The 18,749-nt window shown below is 41.9% G+C and overlaps 1 protein-coding gene across 4 annotated transcripts in view; it reads right to left on the bottom strand.

Moving 5' to 3' along the window:
• Window positions 1-3,056: 3,056 nt before the first annotated feature.
• LOC124386945 (synaptotagmin-2) overlaps window positions 3,057-18,749 on the bottom strand; it is a 55,938-nt gene continuing 40,245 nt past the window's right edge. For all 4 annotated transcript variants that reach the window (XM_046851025.1, XM_046851031.1, XM_046851015.1 and 1 more), the window contains exons 6-9: window positions 12,206-12,373; window positions 11,884-12,001; window positions 11,413-11,546; window positions 3,057-6,962 (exon numbers count right to left, since the gene is read on the bottom strand). In XM_046851025.1, the coding sequence (XP_046706981.1) occupies window positions 6,747-6,962; window positions 11,413-11,546; window positions 11,884-12,001; window positions 12,206-12,373 (636 nt within the window). In that variant the 3' untranslated portion in view covers window positions 3,057-6,746. The remainder of the gene's footprint in view (window positions 6,963-11,412; window positions 11,547-11,883; window positions 12,002-12,205; window positions 12,374-18,749) is intronic.

Raw genomic sequence — 18,749 nt, 5'->3', positions numbered from 1 at the left:
ACTCCTGTTTTATGTAAAATTCAGCATTAAATGGTGAAACTCTTTCTTTTTTCTGTAAAAAGCTGTTTGCATGTTTACCCACAAGGCTTCAAATGTGAATAAATCAAAAGGAAATGCTTTATTTAGTTGTTCCTTTCATGCTAATTTCCTGACCAACAATTTGTGGTTAATACCTTCATGTTTTGGCTTTTTTTTTTTGCCCAGCAGTGTATAATCCAGTGCAGCATTTGGAATTAATTTTAATTTGCTTCTCTGTGTAAAAATAACGATATGCATAAGTTTGAATGGGCTATACGTTGTCCATAATTAATATACAACCATTTTGTTATCTTGAAGCCTCAGCAACTCATGGGATTCAAAAGGGCCAACACTTTTATTAGCAGATTGGATTTAATAAAATGGTGTGCAGTTTACATGACTAATTGAGTAATTTGTTAGCTGCCAGAATCGGATCGTGTAGCGTGTAAGTTCAGTCAGCGGGAACAGTTATAAACCTGTTAGGGAATCTGAATTTACAGGTGGACGAACACTCTGAAATCATTTACACAGCCAGCTTCGAAACTAATGCAGTTTCGTTCCAGAGAAATCACATATAATGATATCTGAAATGAAGTTTTGACTTAAACTGCTGTCATTAACTGCGCTGATGTTGTGAAAGAAAAATGTTTGTTTACATGGCAGCATTTGGTTTCCTGTGGTGCTTTGATGGGACTCTGCATTCCACCCACACAACCTATTATATTTGGGAATAAAGAAATGGTTAGGTCTCTCTTTAACACTAACATACAATGAAATTGTGCAAAATAAAAAAAAAGCACAGGGTTTATCTGTTCATGTGTCTGCCTCTGCAAAAGATAAATAGCCCTGTGTTGGAGGTCCAATTCATTACTGGTATAATGTTTAGCGAATTATTCAAATCCTGCTTCTGAATAGAACGGATGAAACCTGCAAGAATTCTCTGCTTCTTAAACCATACAGTGTTAAAAGGATTTAACTTGATATGTAACGTTTTTTACCTCTACTTTGGCTGTATGCTCTGATTGGTGGATTGCAATTGCAATGAACCTCGTTCATGTTCATTACATTCACTGTCACATTTCAAGTGCATCTTTTCTTTGTAACTAATGATGACGTTATAGATGTGCGGTATAGGCATGTCAATCATAGGTGGTGTGAATCTACAGTCTGAGCCAGAAAGAAATCAGCATTTGCTGCATCTGTTATCGTATGATATATAAAAAATATAGAATTTTTTTCCCACTATGATAATGATTTTGTTCTTTGTTTTACACAAAAAAAAAACTTAAATAAATTTTCAGCTATTTTTTAGCAGTAAAGATGATGTGGATGCCAAAAGATTGCGCATTGTGTGTGTGTGTGTGTGGGTGTGTGTGTGTGTGTTTACATTAACAAAGAGGTAGAATTATGTTATTAGATGTTGTCTAGTGTCTGCCAAAATATTTGTGTACAATTAATTATGAACCATGCTTTGGGAATTGTTACATCCAACCAAAAGGATCCTAATAACAGTTACAGCTGTTGTCCGTGCAATTCAGTGCAAATGTATTGCATGACCGTGTTTAAAAAAAGATGGAACTAACAAATCAAGGATTTTTTGATAATGAATGAAGCTTTACAAAATATACCAGCTGAGGTTTTGAAATCTAGAATTTGAACTTGCTATTAAAGATAACGTTCGGTTTGGACTGAAATCTTACAATATTTACATCATGTCTAAACTTAAAAAAAAATGTTTTTCAATGTTATCAACATTTAATGTTATCGTGTATATCACACGATATTAACGCATTATATTTATGGTTTTTTGGCAGACAGACTAATGCAGAGTAATGTAAAGATATCTCAATTATTTATACATCTAAGCACTTAAGCATTAAGGTCCTTGCTCAGGGAGCCCATAAGTGGTAGTTTAGTAGTGCTGGAACTTAAACTCATGACCTCCCAATCAGAAGTCTAACATCTCAACCACTGAGATAATGCGTGATGTGGAGACAAAAAGCCACCGAAAATGGAGCGGTTGTTTTCACAGGGTGCACCAAATTCATGTAATAAAAAGCTGTGGATTATCCTGCTTATATCATAGTCATTTACAAACAGTAATTAGACAAAATTGTCATTTATGCTTGCAGTGCAGAATTTGACTAAAAGGATAAAAATTGCATAAATAATATGAATGAATAAAATAAATCATTTTACTTATCTATTTTATATACAGGACATTAGATCTAGAATTGCACCTGCTCTGAATCATACCCAGAGATAAAGCAGTACAATAAGATTACATTCATTTAAATGAATTATAATAAGCATTTGCATATGTGCTGAGTCTCTTCTGATAATGAACCTGTATAAAACTTACTGTAGTTACAGAAGTTTATAGAGCAGTGCATCTACCTGCCAGTCAGAACAGAGTTTTCAGACAGACCAGGGTATAATTAAACTGTAAAATCTTGTTACATGCATATGTTTGCACTCAATTTGTACATAGTTTTTGCAGTTGTATAGCATCCTGCTGGCTTATAGATTTATTTAACCACCTGGTAACAAACAAGCAGATGGAAAATATCTATGCATTCGAGTGAAACCTAAGGATCATCGCTCCTGTCATTCGCAAGACCATGCCATTTAGAGCATGACGTGTTAAACTAACTGAACTGTAACTTTTAAAATTGTATCTGAAATTTCAAATTTTTATTCATCTTAAGTAAAACTGGTTAAATCCGGTCTCAATCTAGTTTTATGGACCATCATATTTTTATTCCAGGAAGTTTTATTTTCAAGAAATTTTTGGTGGTTTATATGTTATATAGATGATCTTAAATAGATGACTCATAACTGCAGTGTGGGACTTGCTCAAGCATGACTTGAAATTTCTAATCCTAAAATTCCATCAGACCATATATTTATGTCATGTAATGTAATACAATTCCAAGTGTATTTCTCTCTTTTTTTGCAGGCATTTGGAAAAGACATTCTTGAGGCTATATCATTTATAGGAATTCGAAGTCGAGACTGGACAAACTACTCCACAAAAAGATATTTAAAAGGCTTTATTTCATATGATTAGCTAGTTGATAACCAATGAATGAATTTGCATGTAGACCTTTTTTTTAGTGGCTGGTATCTCTTCAAGTACTGACATTATTGGTTTACAGAATGACAATAACCTACAGGAGTAGCAAAGGCTTTATCTTCTGATGGTAAATGGGATCCTCCGTAAGAGATAAAAGCATGCCAAAGCATCCACAAAAGGAATCACTGACACAGGTACCTCTACACGAGACACAATGAACGAGGACGAGCGGGTCTTTGGAAACGTCTTTACGTGGTTCTCATCGAAATGAACACAGAGAACGAGAGTGTGTTAGATCATGTTAGTAAGCACGATGTCTCGACATTATGGCGTTGGGAAAGTGTTTGCCGATAACATGGGCCGGGAAAAAAAGGTGGTGAAATTAAATGTCTCAGCATGGGCAAGGGGCCAGTCATCTGGCATCCAGTGTCCCAGGGAAGACTGGGATTTTGTTGTCTGCTTGGCAGGGGTGTAATGATCCCCTGTAGCTTTTCAATCATGGTCTCACACACACACAAAAAAAAAAAAACATGAAGACATATTTTTTTCTGCATTGGTCCTATTGCAACATCTTAAGCAGCAGCACAGAAAGTCCAAGGCAGTTGGACATGACTTAAAAAGCACACATCAGCTTTAAAGCAAATGTTCCAGAGACAAAAAATGTGACTTGGGTGGAACTTAAAAAACAAAACAAAACAAGACATTCAAGATGGAACAAACAATAGCTCCATTGCTAAACATTTCATGATGTAAGCGTGATACCATAGACAGGGCCTATTAGGAGTTGCGTACTCACGCCATACACACAAGTTAGACATAAAAAAAAAGGTAATTCACAGTAGGCTCGTCACAACTTCCCCCACCCAGTGACAGACATGAAACTGTCCCTATTTTAAACTTGTAAAAAGGCCCAAACATAATGGTGTAACTCCTATATGAAGTAATATGTAGACTGACTCAAAGAAATAAAAAACAAAGTATCACACATCACATTAAATTACAGGCTTTTAACAGTTCAGTCAACAACAGTTTTGTTTTAATAATCTATAATGATAGGATTTTTTTCTCCTTAATTATAAGACACCCATTAATGTTTTTAGCCACCCGGAAAAACTTCAAACCTTGATTAATTGAAATACTCCTTTTTACACACACATACACACACACACATACACACGCGCAGGCATACACTAACATAGACACACATTGCATAATAAAATCATGCCACTGTTACATGTGGATCACCAGAACTGTAATTGTTCTACTAATCATATCTTTTGCAAGCATTTGTGTACTGATTAAATGTGAAACACCAAATCACCAGTTCGTTTTGGATACATTGATGTAGAGATACAGTAGCTAACACTAACATACGAATACTCTATGACTAACAACATGAACTGTGCATGAACTGGCTTTAGTGTGATTTGAGTCCTGCCACTTTGTGATCTGTATGTGAAAAGAAAGAAAATATTACACTGCCTTTCAACAGACAGACTTTTTTTTTTCCTTTCGCATCTTCTGAATCAAAGAGATGTACAAAGAGTGTGTGATCTGTATGGTTTTTTTTTTTTTTTTTTTTTTGTCACTGAAGTGAGGTACACGTTCTTGTCCTACGATTATAAGGTTTTGTGGAAAAGGGACCACACATATGGCTTCTGACTTAGCTGTCCTTACTGTAAATACGCACAGATTTCTTTAACCAGAAAAAAAACAATCCAAATATATTGTATTCACACACAACATATTAGCAAGACAATAACATATACAAAAAAATAAATAAAAAATTAACACAAAAATTTCAACTAGACAAAAAAACATGAGAAAGAAAGCACGATAAGCTCATAAGAAAACCAAATCACGAATGCAAGCACAATAATATGGCACATTTGAATAAAACAGAACAAGACATTGAAATTGCACACAGCTCAGAGTAGCACTCCTCAGATCGAAATAAATAAATAAATAAATAAATAAATAAAGTTACCTGAAAGGCTTTATATCTTCAGCTAAAAATTTACATAAATTCCTATACCCGCTTTGGGGGGATTTAATAAAATGTGCAGTCGTTGTATTTTTTCCTCTACGTTTTATTATCAAAATGACAAATGCCACACATACACAATATATGCTCTATCTTCAAAACATGCTTCTATGTACATCAAGTATAGACACATGCTGTATTAACAAAGTTTATCAATGCATATGTACAGCACAATTAGAGGAGAGCAAAGGGAAAGAAGTGCCTGTCAATGGACTGAACTAAGTGTGGCCTATTTCCTTTTTTTTTTTTTTCCCTTCTAACATAAAAGGACGGAGATGAGACAAGGTTTTATCACATCTCCGGTTAACTGCGTCCCTTCCCATTAAACCTGCGTTATTACTTTGGCATTTTATTTGTCAAATGTCTTGGGAATCGAATGGCGTTTAAATGGGTTTGTTTGCGGTTGTAGGCAAAGTTCCTTCAAACAAACAAAGGCAGTGAACTAACCAGTGGATTTAAATGTGATTTACTGGTATACACCATTAAAGAATTGAAAATGGATTCAATACCATTTGTGGATTCATACCAATGCTAATTGATGGTGAATTGATTTGTTCTCACAAAGCTTTCTTGGTCAGTTTATGTGGTGAAATGGTGGAGATGTTGAGATGAATGAATTTAGGTAATATTAAGTAAGGCAATACCACCAAGAGAATCTCTTCTGAAAGCCTTAAAGAAAGCTCAGAAACCAAATAAACAGCCGATTTTGGGGGTTTAGATATAGTGGATTATATTATGTCAAATTTAGACTTTTCAACAACGCTGTGGAAAAAAAAGAACAAAACTAAAGGCAGCCCTGCTTCTTCCTTCGTCTCATAAACAAATTTAACCTTTAGATTTCTAAAAGCTAATCTCACACCCAGCAGACTTAAGATATTAATTTACACACACGTTGTAAACAATTTGATTGCAACAAAGGCTTACCATACTATTCGTGGTGATATGTTGGTAATTTGTACCAGTGTATAACTGAATAGTGAATTAAGGAAATTAATTAGTGAATTAGCCATATTTTGCTTCAAATCCCAGCGCAGAGAACCATTTGAAATTCTTTTGCAAAAAAACTTTCAATAATCGTGACAAGATTGGAAAACCATTTACTGCAACTTATTAAACGTTGCTACACAGGAATCGAAAAACATAAAATTGTATATATTTCATCAGGTAGCATTTTTTTTGCTCTTATATACACGCATTGTTATTATTTCATTGAATTAGTTTGGTATGTTGATGGTAACTGACCACAGAAGATGAAGAGGGCATGTCGGGGATATGAAAGCGATATGACTCCATGTGAAAATATCGCTCGGTTGCAGGAGCATGGGATGAGATATTGAAAGTTGCTTTGGGACGACAAAACATGTCTTCTTTAACCTCGCATCCACTCAGTGTATACTACATGATGATATTGAAGGGGGCATGGAGTTTTCACATTCAGCAATGTTGACTTCAAGTACAGTACAAAGTACAAAGTCAAGTACATTATTTCTGAAACTTATTTGGAGTAGGCATGGGCAGTGGTTGGTCGGCTTTCATGCAGTGGTGGTTGGGGTGGATGGGTTAAGAAGGGAAGTTAGTTGATTAGTTGAATTTGTAAAGAAGGTGAAGTTACTTCTTGGCATGGAGACCAGCCAGTGTGGCGTCTATGTCCTCTTCTTCTTTCAGGGTGTGCCACTGAGCGATAGGACGGCGTGGGTTGGCCAGCATGTCGGACCAGTGCTTCAGCTCCGTTCCCGAGGCCTTGCTGCCGATAAAGAGCTTTCCGATGGCATCATTCTTACCAATCTTGTCGTAGTCAAAGACGGTGACCACCACAAGGATTTTCTAGGTAACGAGACAAAGAAAATAGCAATTCAAGCATGTTTAATTTTATGATCTATGCACATGGTGAGATGTGTGGATTAACATATCGTCATATGGTTTTAAAATGGTTTCTCCTGCATAAAATGTAATAAAATGGGATTCACTGTGCCCTAATTGTCCCTCACATGGAGAGATCACAAGTTCATGTCCTGATGAAACCAAATCCATTTGAGGCCAGGAGCCAAGGATGCAAAATTTGCTGTGCTCTCTGGGCGAGGAGGCTGGCATTAAACTCTTTCCCCTTTCAATCACAGAGACAATAAACAATCATGAGTGTCTGTGAGCCCATGTATTCTAAACACAATGGATACTGCTGTCTTAACCCAAAGTGCATGTTGCAGCTCATTTCAAAACAGACATACAATTTACAATATATGTTTTCTAAAATGTTATGCTAGCTAAAAGAAAGGACATTTTGCTAATGCTATGTAGACAGACACATACAAAATTGGATATAAAGGATAGAAAACCATTGGTTTTGTATACCTGAACTCATTTGGTTTTTAGTATACTTCGTCCCTCAATCATTTGCCAGCAATCTTATAGACATTGTTACTCATATCCCTGTTGTACATTTGTGAAAGGGAAATGGATAAAAGAGGGGCCAAGAATAATGGTGGCATCCCAACTGCACAGGTATAATCCTACTCACTGTTAGTTGTGACATACCTGCTATATCCAAGGCATCTCTCTGAAATGTGCCTGTAGCTAGACAATCATTTAGCTGAAAGGACTTTCACAGATTGCATTATTGCGCATGGTTTCCCTTTCCGGTTAACGTCCCAGCTGATAGCACAAATTTATCAGTATTGGTTTCTGGAAGTGACTTCTGCTGATAAGCTGTTTGGAGATTTCAGGAAAAAAAAAATCCTGACCCTAAAAATGTTCTCTCTGAAAGGTATGGCACAGTGAGCAACAACCTTCAACAAGTGAGATAAGCCATGCTGCAGACTTGTTTGTATTTAACAGTAATAACTTCCAGTGGTAAATCAATGCCTTAGCAGCATAGGCTCATGACTTGAACAAATTATGTATATATAAAGAGTTCCGGCTCAGCAAGCATTATGGATTACACAGTATTGTTTTTGTTTTTTTTACTGATGTGAGTTTTAATCATTACTGATGTACCTTTTCTCATTATCAAAGCTAAAGAACCGTGCACACACATTGGTGTATAATTGTTCTAATGTTCTGCAAATGTTAAAAGAATTTTTGCTTAACATCATTGCAATTCTAAAACTCAAACTGGTTTTAATGTGGTCTACCTACCCAAGTCCTCTAACTACAGAAAGTTGTTGCCATGTTGTAAACCGAATTGCCGAATGGTTATTTATTGCCTTCCCTATCACTCAGTTTTACTGCTAGGTTTAGAGAAACCAGTGTTTCGCTATAGCAGTATGGCACATATATAGTATATGCACATAATTTAGCTTTGAATGCCTAACAATACTTTTTATATTATTCCCTTTTTTTTTTTTTTTGCATAACAGGAACCCCCCATTGCATTCACTACCCACTGCAGAGACACTTAGCTTTCGCTTTTTTTTCATGTAAAACCACCACTTCGATACATTTACAATACATAAAATATGGACAGTTAGATGTTATTTTTCATTTTTTATTCTAAGACATGGATGATTTATTCAGTGAGGTTAAGATTGAAAGAAAAATTCCCTTGTCTATTATTTATAATAATGCCCAGAAAAATGCCATTTTTCCAATCACTGGTACTGCTGATCCTATTATTCTGTCACTCACCTCAAAATAACCCATAAACTTTTTTTCTGAATTGAGCAAACTACTCTTTGTACTACAAAAAAATTAACTTCCATGTTGATACAATCTTTCACTTGTCGACTGAAAATAATGTCCATTTCTGCTTAATGTGATGGAGCATGTTCATTTTCTCTACACACATTCACACTCTCAACTTAATATGCTTCAGTGGTCTCTTGTTCTGTAATTGAGTTTTCTGATCACGGTCATAGCTCCCCCCTCCCCCCCTTATTTCCAAGTCTAACAAGAAAGTTGCAATACCATGACAGTTAACTCCTAAACTCTGTGATGGATTTTGCCTTTGTAATCAATGGAACTCCTTCAAAACTCCTTCAGCCTCCTTCTCTGGTTCGATTGAGTACTGTGCCACTTTTCTCAGCTTCGTTAATAAATTAGCAAAGCTAGCAAAACCTCATCAGTGTCTCCATGGAGTCCCCCTTTCACACAATGATATGCTGCCAAGCACCATCTCCGATCTTTATCACTCGACCTAATGCATTTTCCTACCTGCTTGATTCTGCCCCAACTCCTTTCCATCGTCACCACATGCCTCCAGCATCTCATTAACATCAAAACCTCAATTGTCGAAACCTAATCGAATTTTACTGGTGTGTGTAGAAAATTGTTATAGTTTTATAGCATATTCACTTCACACATCTCTTCACTTGTCTATCTATCTATCTATCTATCTATCTATCTATCTATCTATCTATCTATCTATCTATCTATCTATCTATCTATCTATCTATCTATCTATCTATCTATCTATCTATCTATCTATAGTCACAAACTGTCTTAAATAGATAGAATAATAATACAGTAATATTTCAGATACTTTTCACTCTATATCCCAAATATAATGGGGATACCAACATGGACCAAATCCACCTCTGCAGGGTTTTGCACATGCCTTTCTAAAAGGTTTATACATTTGTTTCTTGCACACATACATTTGTTTCTTGCATTTGCATCATAACCTTGTAAATGTATGTTATATCTTGTGTCCTAATTTATGTCATAGGCTGCTTGAAGGATTTACAAAGTACAGATTTCATTGTATGGTGTAACAGACTGTTTCCTGTACATATGATGAAAAAAAAAAGAAAACTTGAAAGTACACAGTACTGGTACTGTTTTTTTTTTCGCTGCTGACTCCCTAAAGATCAGTATTCTCTCCCATTTTTAATGCAGTGCATTACCACATTGTCTATTCCCAGCTTTTAGCTGTAGGTGTTATAGACTTGTCTTTTGCCCTGTTCAAAACCCATTAACAAACATTGTTACAATCAGCCAACAAAAATCTATCAAGCTACTGTAGCTCAAGGTGTTCTCCAGAGTTCAGCTGTTCCAGCATTTCTTTTTGTTATTTACTTGTTTTTAGCTTTATTCAGTGATCTCACAATCTCACAATCACTGCAAAGAGATTGTGAGATTGTGAGATCACTGAACAAAGCTAAAAACAAGTAAATAACAAAAAGAAATGTTTGCATTCGAAACTTGAACACTAACATCTAACTTATAACTAATAATGGCTCTCAATCTTTTAATTCCAAATATCCAGACCTTTACTTTAACATTGACCTGGCCAGTATTGACCCAAATTCTGTGGTGTAAAACCTGGCCATTGTTTTTTTGTTTTTATCCTTTTTTAGTAAACTGCACTCATGTCACTCATGAGAACCATGGTCAAAATTTTATCCACACTTTCCTTACCACAAGCTTTTTTTATCAATATCCTGGCAGAAACATACAACTGCTTACTTAACCACATTGAAAAATCTGCCTGTATCATTTTTAAATCCATAACCTACATTAGTTACTTATTTCAGCCAATCACGTATTAAAAAATTCTTGCACATGACATGCTCCATCTTACCATTCAATTCCTCCTACACCAATATACATACTAAGGTCTTCTGATGCTGTATCTAATGATATAAACTTTAAACACATTACTTCGATCTTCAAAATTATACTATTTGTTGAATTAAGTGTTATTTTATAAGATGCTGAATAATAAAAGTGGAAGCCATTTAATTCAATTTAAACCAAATCTGCATGTGAGTTATGTGATCATTGCAATTAGGACTATTCATGAAGCAACATCTTTACAATATTCTAGATACCTATTATATGTTAGATCTTCATTCATTTCATCTTTTTTTTTCATTTTCCATGTTCAAAATTGTCTTTTGCATTTATGTTGCATCATAATACATTTGACATAAAAAAAAAAAAAGAAAAATCTCTTTCTTCAGTCCTCATTTTATGTCTCAGGCTTAAAGGGCAAGACTTGTTGTCTAGACACTAGGGATAAAACAACCCCAGACACATCTACTCGAGAAAGGAAACCTTACAGACGTGAACTACATGCAGTTGTAATTTGTATAATCTGAATAGTGCACCCAGAAAATCAACATAAATATTAATATTGTCTGGACTCAAAACATTTTGGTCTCAACCTAATTTCTGTTCTCCATCGTTTCAGAGTAGTTATTTATGATCATTTGTTCCTGATAAATCACTTTATTCATCTCATAGGAAAATTCTATTCCAAACATCAGTATTTTTCTGTTTGTGGTACAGCAGCTCTGGGTTTGAGAATATATTTATATGAATATAATTTTGATCATACCTGCATCTGCTCCAGTGGGATCTCAAAACTGAAAGACTCATTGTAGTAGGGGTTCAGTGTATTCTTCTTCACTGTGGTCTTCTTCTTCTTTAGACGCTTACCATTCTGGAGCAGTTGGATCTTCACATATGGATCTGGCCAGATGGTCATCCAAAACAGTTATTTACTGAATTATTCACATTATTTTTCAGAATCCAAAGCAAAATATTCAGTCATGCTTCATTCACTGAAATAAAGAAATGTGAACAAGTCTGGAAGAAACTCTTGTTTCTTTCCACCTACTGGCTTATCTTTATTGTAAAGTAATTATAAAGCCATATGTTGTGATTAGAGAGATTAACTGACTTCCTGAAACCATTCTAGGGTTCATTACTGATTACAAACTCCTCATACAACAATTACATCTAAATGTAATATAAGAAATGTCCTTCAGTCTAGGGTCAGTTTTCCTGATTAGGCGAGTTTTCTCACCAGAGAGTCCACCCACATCCATTTTCTTCAGGTTTTTGGCCTCCAGAATGCAGACAGTCAGTTTACCGGCAGTGGGGACGTATCGCAGTGAAATGCAAATATCACCAAGCTTCTCTGGCTGTAGAGTCCAAAGGAAAGAAATGAAAATACTGCACACACAAGCACTAAATATATGAGGAGATTCTTGAATGGTTCCTTATCTTTCTGGGCTGTTAGTCACTAATACTGTAAAAGGTGTTAGAGCGGACTTCCTTTCAATTTTTAATGTACGAACTACAATATATGTCGAAAGAAGGTCATAGTGATAGATCAAACAATTCACCTCTTCCTTCTCAGCACTTTCCAGGTCTTTCCATTCCTCGATGGGCTGTCCTAAGTCCACTGTGTTCATGGGCAGTTTGACTTCACCAATGATGTCATGCTTGGAGAAGCGATCGTAGTCATAAACAGACATAACCAGAGTCTTTCCTCCCAGCTCCTGGTATGGGACCTAAAGAGGAAAACCATCAAGAAAAGGCCATATATTTAAACCCACGAACCATTGTGATTTATGATCAAATTCAAAAACATTATTACCAAACCCCAACAATAAACCAAACAGTAAAATATTAACATACTGCAGGCAACAGACTTTTAAATATATAATAATAAACATTATCAATATTTAGTACACTAAGTTTGACTTAAGTTTGGTGATGTATTTTTTAAAAATTAATTAAAAAAGTAAAATTTTGTCCACTTGACTTGTTGAACTTGTTGAAAATGTTGAACTTTACATGAATGTCAATATTATTGAAAGTATTTTCATGCAAAACAATTTGATGTTCCAATCCCCTTCTGTCCATATCACTTTCCACCTTGATAGGTCAGACCAGCAGGTCAGGGTATTATGCCTTTACTTGTCCATGATTAATCTTAATGTAGACAATTATTTCCTAAAAAATCTGAAAATGGCTCAGTACATCTTTCTGAAAAACAGGAAACACATGGGCTTTCCAGGCCTCCAGTCAAACTATCAGCACCGACACAAGGTCACACTTTCACATAGGCTCGTCTTCAAATCACTGCACTTGGCAATGATCATTTGTTAAACATAAAAAAAAGATAATTTATCAGAGAATGTTATTCTTTTAGTCAACGGATGTTACTGTCAGGGAGCTACCTGCTCCTTCTCCTGTGCGGGCCACGCCCACTCGTAGTTCATCCCCTACATACTAGGCATACACACCTGAACCTCGTTTATCACGCAATCACCTATCCCATATAAACCCCTCACCTCCACTCACACCTTGTCAGTTATTGTTCATGGTTCTGCTGCCCGTCACACGCTTTCCCGTGGACTGTTCAACGCCGCGCTTCTTCCAAGCGCACCGTGGATCATACACCGACTACTTGTTTGTTGTGTTTCATGCACCGTGGACGCGCTGCCACTCGCCCCGGATTATTCACCCTTTACGGCGAGTGTGTTTGGTTATTGCCCTGTGTCTCAAATAAACTGTCATTTGCTTTCACTTCGGCTTTGCCTCCAGATTCCTCGCATAACAGAATAACTGACCTTACGAAAACAATAGAGAGCTATTTTCCGGCTCTTACCTGGAAATGGATACCGGACCCAGCCGCTCCTCCGACCCGGTCCAGGATCTCGTCGCCGCGCTGCAAGCCGCCTTCCCATCAGCCGCGGCTCGACCAAACCCCCCCGCGGTCACCGGCAGTCCCATGGCGCTCCCGGGAACGTTTTCGGGAGAAGCGTCGGAGTGCCGCGGCTTCCTGCTCCAGGTTAACCTCTATATAGAGATGCAACCGCAGCGGTTTCCTTCCGAACGGTCCAAGGTAGCGTTCTTCATCTCACTCCTCACCGGGAGAGCGCTAGCCTGGGCTCAATCGCTGTGGGATTCGGAAAGCCCGGTACTAAACGCCTATGCTTTGTTTACCGCGCACTTCCTGGAAGTTTTCAGCGCCGCCTGGGTCCTAACCACCGCCGACCAGCTGCTCAGTCTGCGCCAGGAGTGATGACATCACGGCATACAGCCTGCGTTTCCGCACTCTGGCGGCATCTAGTGGTTGGAACGAGTCGGCGCTTCTGAGCATATATCGGGTGGGACTTTCACCAGAGATTAAACAGGCGATGGCGATCTATGATGACAAAATGGGACTGGAGGAGTTCATAGGAAAATCCATCGGCCTCGCAGCGGCTGGCGGCATGCCCGCCTACACCATCCTCAGGGGCCCATCCTGGACCCACCACGGATTCCGACACCGAACCGATGCAGCTGGGCTCGCAAAGGTTGTCCAGGAGGGAGAGAAACAGCCACTTGGCCGCCGGAAAGTGCCTGTACTGTGGTAACCCAGGCCATTCCATTGCCAGATGCACCAGACGTCCTGTTCGCACAGCGGTGAGTACAGTTGAGTTCCCCGCCGACATATCTCCCTTGTCTAAGCTCACTGTGATGCTTCTAACTCCAAACCTATCTGTCTCCGTATGTGCTCTGGTGGACTCTGGATCAGCAGGGAACTTCATCTCCCAAGCCTGCCTCAACCGCCTGCAGCTCCCCCGAGAGAGGGGCTCCCAGGACTTAGCCGTCCAGACCATCCAGGGCCGCCCACTGGGGAGGGGTTGGGTGAAGTACTGTGCGCCAGTGGTCACCCTCCAAGTGGGGCTATTCCATCGTGAAAACATCAGGTTCATGGTGCTCGATGACTCAACCGTCAGTGTGATCCTGGGACGGCCTTGGTTACAACAACACGCCCCGCGGTGTTCCTGGGACCCGTGCGACATTCTGGAGTGGAGCGCACACTGCAGGGAAAACTGCCTCTCCCGGCTCCCCACACGGGCCCCCAGGTCGGTGCCACCAGGGTAGAGGAGGCCACTACTAAGACCACGGCGGAAATTCCAAAAGAATACCGGGCGTTCGAGGATGTGTTTTGTGCCAAAGCAGCCACTGTCTCCCCTCACCGGCCCGGGGATTGCTGCATCGACCTGCTTCCTGGAGCCAAGCTGCCCAAGGGCCGTGTTTATCCCCTGTCCGCTCCGGAACACCGAGCTATGGAGGAGTACGTCCAACAGGCGCTCCAGCAGGGGTTCATCACCCAATCCTCTTCACCGGCGGCCTCAAGCTTTTTCTTTGTGGGAAAGAAGGATGGGGGTCTGCGACCATGCATTGACTACCGGCAGCTAAACGCCCAGATCGCCCCTCTCCCTTATCCCCTCCCGCTCGTACCTTCAGCTCTGGAGGACCTAAGGGAGGCGAGAGTGTTCTCAAACTCGACCTCCGAGCGCATACAACCTGGTACGCATCAGAAAGGGAGATGAATGGAAGACCGCCTTTATTACACCCTCAGGGCACTACGAGTACCGGGTCATGCCGTACGGCCTCTCCATCGCTCCAGCCGTGTTCCAGGGGTTCATGAACGAGGTGCTCCGGCCCTTCCTCCAGAAGTGTGTCATGGTCTACATCGATGACATCCTGATCTACTCACGTAACCTGGAGGAGCACCATCGTCACGTCTTGCGACGTCCTAGGGGCACTTCGTTCCCACCAGCTCTATCTCAACCTCTCCAAATGCGAGTTCCACCTGGAAAGATACAGTTCCTGGGCTCGTGATCAGTGCACAGGGGATACAGATGGATGAAGGCAAGGTGAGGGCTGTGAGAAATTGGCCCATTCCAGAATCGATCAAGGAGCTCCAGCGTTTCCTGGGCTTTGCTAACTTCTATCGTCGGTTCATCCAGGGCTACAGCCAGGTCACGGCACCCCTCACGACCCTCCTCAGGGGTAAAGCACGAACCCTGAGATGGACCCCAGCGGCTCAGGAGGCCTTGACGAGCCGCCAGCGCTTCTGCCTCGCCCCTGTGTTGCGTCATCCTGATCCCCGGATCCCATTTGTGGTCGAGGTCGATGCCTCCTCTACCGGCGTGGGGCTGCCCTCTCCCAGCTCTCAGGCGACCGCCACAGCTCCACCCCGCGCTTACTTCTCGCATAAGCTCTCAGCTGCGGAACAGAATTACGACATCGGCAACCGTGAGCTATTGGCCATAAAGATGGCCCTGGGCAGTGGAGGCACTGGCTGGAGGGCGCCGAGCACCCATTCACTGTGATCACCGACCACAAGAACCTCCAGTACCTACGGGAGGCCCGGAGGCTCAACCCCAGGCAGGCTCGTTGGGCCCTCTTCTTCACCCGGTTCCGGTTTCACGTCACCTACCGAGCCGGGGCGCTCAACGGTAAGGCCGACGCCCTCTCCCGGGTGTTCGGTCCTGAGGAACCCAGCGATCCGGACCCCATCCTTCCTCCCGCACTCATCATGGGGCCCATCGTCTGGGACGTGGACCGTGAGATTCGCTCAGCTACTCTCCAGGAGCCGGGTCCCGAGGGCTGTCCAGAGGGACGTGTCTTTGTCCCCACCTCCTGCCGACGGGGGCTCATGCGGTCGGTTCACGAGGGTCCTGGCACGGGCCACCCAGGGGAGAAGAGGACGGTTCAACTCATCCAGACGCGTTACTGGTGGCCGAGGATGACGGAGGAGATCACCCGATTTGTCCAGGAGTGTGCCACTTGCGCCATGTCCAAGGTACCACGACACCTACCCGTAGACAAGCTGGTGCCGCTCCCCGTCCCGCAGCGCCCCTGGTCGCACCTGGGGATCGACTTCGTGACCGACCTGCCACGGTCAGGGGGACACACGTGCGTCCTGGTAGCGGTGGACCGCTTCTCCAAGGCTTGCCGTTTGTTCCCCTCAAGGGCCTGCCAACCGCCCTCGAAACAGCTGAGGCCCTGTTCACCCATGTCTTCAGGAACTTCGGTCTCCCGGAGGAGATAGTCTCTGATCGTGGGCCCCAGTTCACGCCTCGGGTTTGGAAGGCCTTCTTCCAGCTCCTGGGGTCTCGTGAACCTGACGCCTGGTTACCACCCGCAGTCAAACGGCCAGGCGGAACGGAAGATCCAGGAGCTGAGCAGGTACCTGAGGACTTACTGCAGCCAAGACCAGGAGGACTGGGCTCGTTTCCTGCCCTGGGCTGAGTACGCCCAGAACTCGCTCCGCCAGGATTCCACAGGTCTCACCCCTTTCCAATGCGTGCTGGGGTTCCAGCCGCCCCTGTTCCCGTGGTCGGACGAGCCCAGCGATGTGCCCTTGGTGGACGCCTGGTTTCGGAAGAGCAACCGGGTCTGGGAGTCGGCACACACCCAGCTGCGTCGGGCCCTCCGCAGCACTCGCAGGCACGCTGACGCCAGGCGTCTGGAGGCTCCTCATTTCCGCCCGGGGGATCTGGTATGGTTGTCGACACGGGACCTGAAGCTGAAGCTGCCGTGCCGTAAGCTGAGCCCCCGGTACATCGGGCCCTTCAGGGTCTCCAGGCGGATCAGCGACGTGTCCTACCGGCTGGAGCTGCCGCCCAGGTACCGCGTTCATCCCACCTTCCATGTGTCCCTGCTGAAGCCGTGTGTCTCGCCTTCCTCTCGTCCCCCAGGTGGCCCCGCGTCGTCCGTCCAGCCGGAGGTCGTGGCGCAGCCGGACGTTACGCTGTGCGGAGGTCTTGGATTCTAGACGGCACAGGGGTCGCCTCGAGTACCTCGTGGATTGGGAGGTACGGTCCAGAGGAGCGGTCTTGGGTGGCCCGGCAGGACGTGCTGGACCCGGCTTTGTTGGTGGAGTTCCACGCTGCTCACCCACACCGCCCGCGCCCGGGTAGGGGCCGTCCTCGTCGCGGGGTCAGGGCGTCCGTGCCGCCCCTGGGGAGGGGTGGTGTCAGGAGCTACCTGCTCCTTCTCCTGTGCGGCCACGCCCACTCGTAGTTCATCCCCACATACTAGGCATACACACCTGAACCTCGTTTATCACGCAATCACCTATCCCATATAAACCCCTCACCTCCACTCACACCTTGTCAGTTATTGTTCATGGTTCTGCTGCCCGTCACACGCTTTCCCGTGGACTGTTCAACGCCGCGCTTCTTCCAAGCGCACCGTGGATCATACACCGACTACTTGTTTGTTGTGTTTCATGCACCGTGGACCGCGCTGCCACTGCGCCCCCCCCGGATTATTCACCCTTTACGGCGAGTGTGTTTGGTTATTGCCCTGTGTCTCAAATAAACTGTCATTTGCTTTCACTTCGGCTTTGCCTCCAGATTCCTCGCATAACAGTTACATTTAGCAGTGAGTAAGGACCTGCTTAATTTCTCTGCATTAGAAATCATGTATTACAATCTAATTTCACTCTGGCTTATGGTTATGCAACTCACAAGCTCGCATCTATCGGGAAGAAATGACAGAAATACAGTTTATGTGTCAATAGATAAACTACACTTAACTGAACCTCATTATCTACTTTGGCTAAACAAAATGGATATTATTTATGATATGAAAATTATGATGTTGGTTGCTAACACTAAGATCAGAATTAGTCACTAAGACACTAAGAAATGTCTCTCTCTCTCTGTTTGTTCATTTCTTTCCTTATATACTCATTTTGATTTCCTCGCTGCCTTGTTTACTGTTTCCCCCCAAAGCTATTTTAGTATGTGCAGTCAGATTTTCTCACTTTCCAACAATGTTTTTAAGATGAAGGAATCGATTTTGTCCCAGATCGGTTCTTAAGGCAGTGACTTTGAGCTGCACAGCCAACCACCAGAGACCCTTCTGTTCCCTGTGTAGCTAATTAGTGACTACCGGCAGTCGACTAATGACAACAATATATGATATATGTGCATAACCTTTTACATGTAGTTATGTTGGCTGCTTACCAATTTAATTATTGAAAAAATGATTCTATATCGAATATAAAAATGACATTATAGATTCATTTCACTTAACATTTAATTTAGTTTTTTGTAGAATTTTTCCCAATAAACTACACATTCAGGTAGA

This window comes from Silurus meridionalis, chromosome 1 (genome assembly GCF_014805685.1).
Source record: "Silurus meridionalis isolate SWU-2019-XX chromosome 1, ASM1480568v1, whole genome shotgun sequence".
NCBI lineage: Eukaryota > Metazoa > Chordata > Actinopteri > Siluriformes > Siluridae > Silurus > Silurus meridionalis.
Note: the sequence above shows the minus strand (reverse complement) of the source record. Positions and strands in the feature narration are given on the sequence as shown.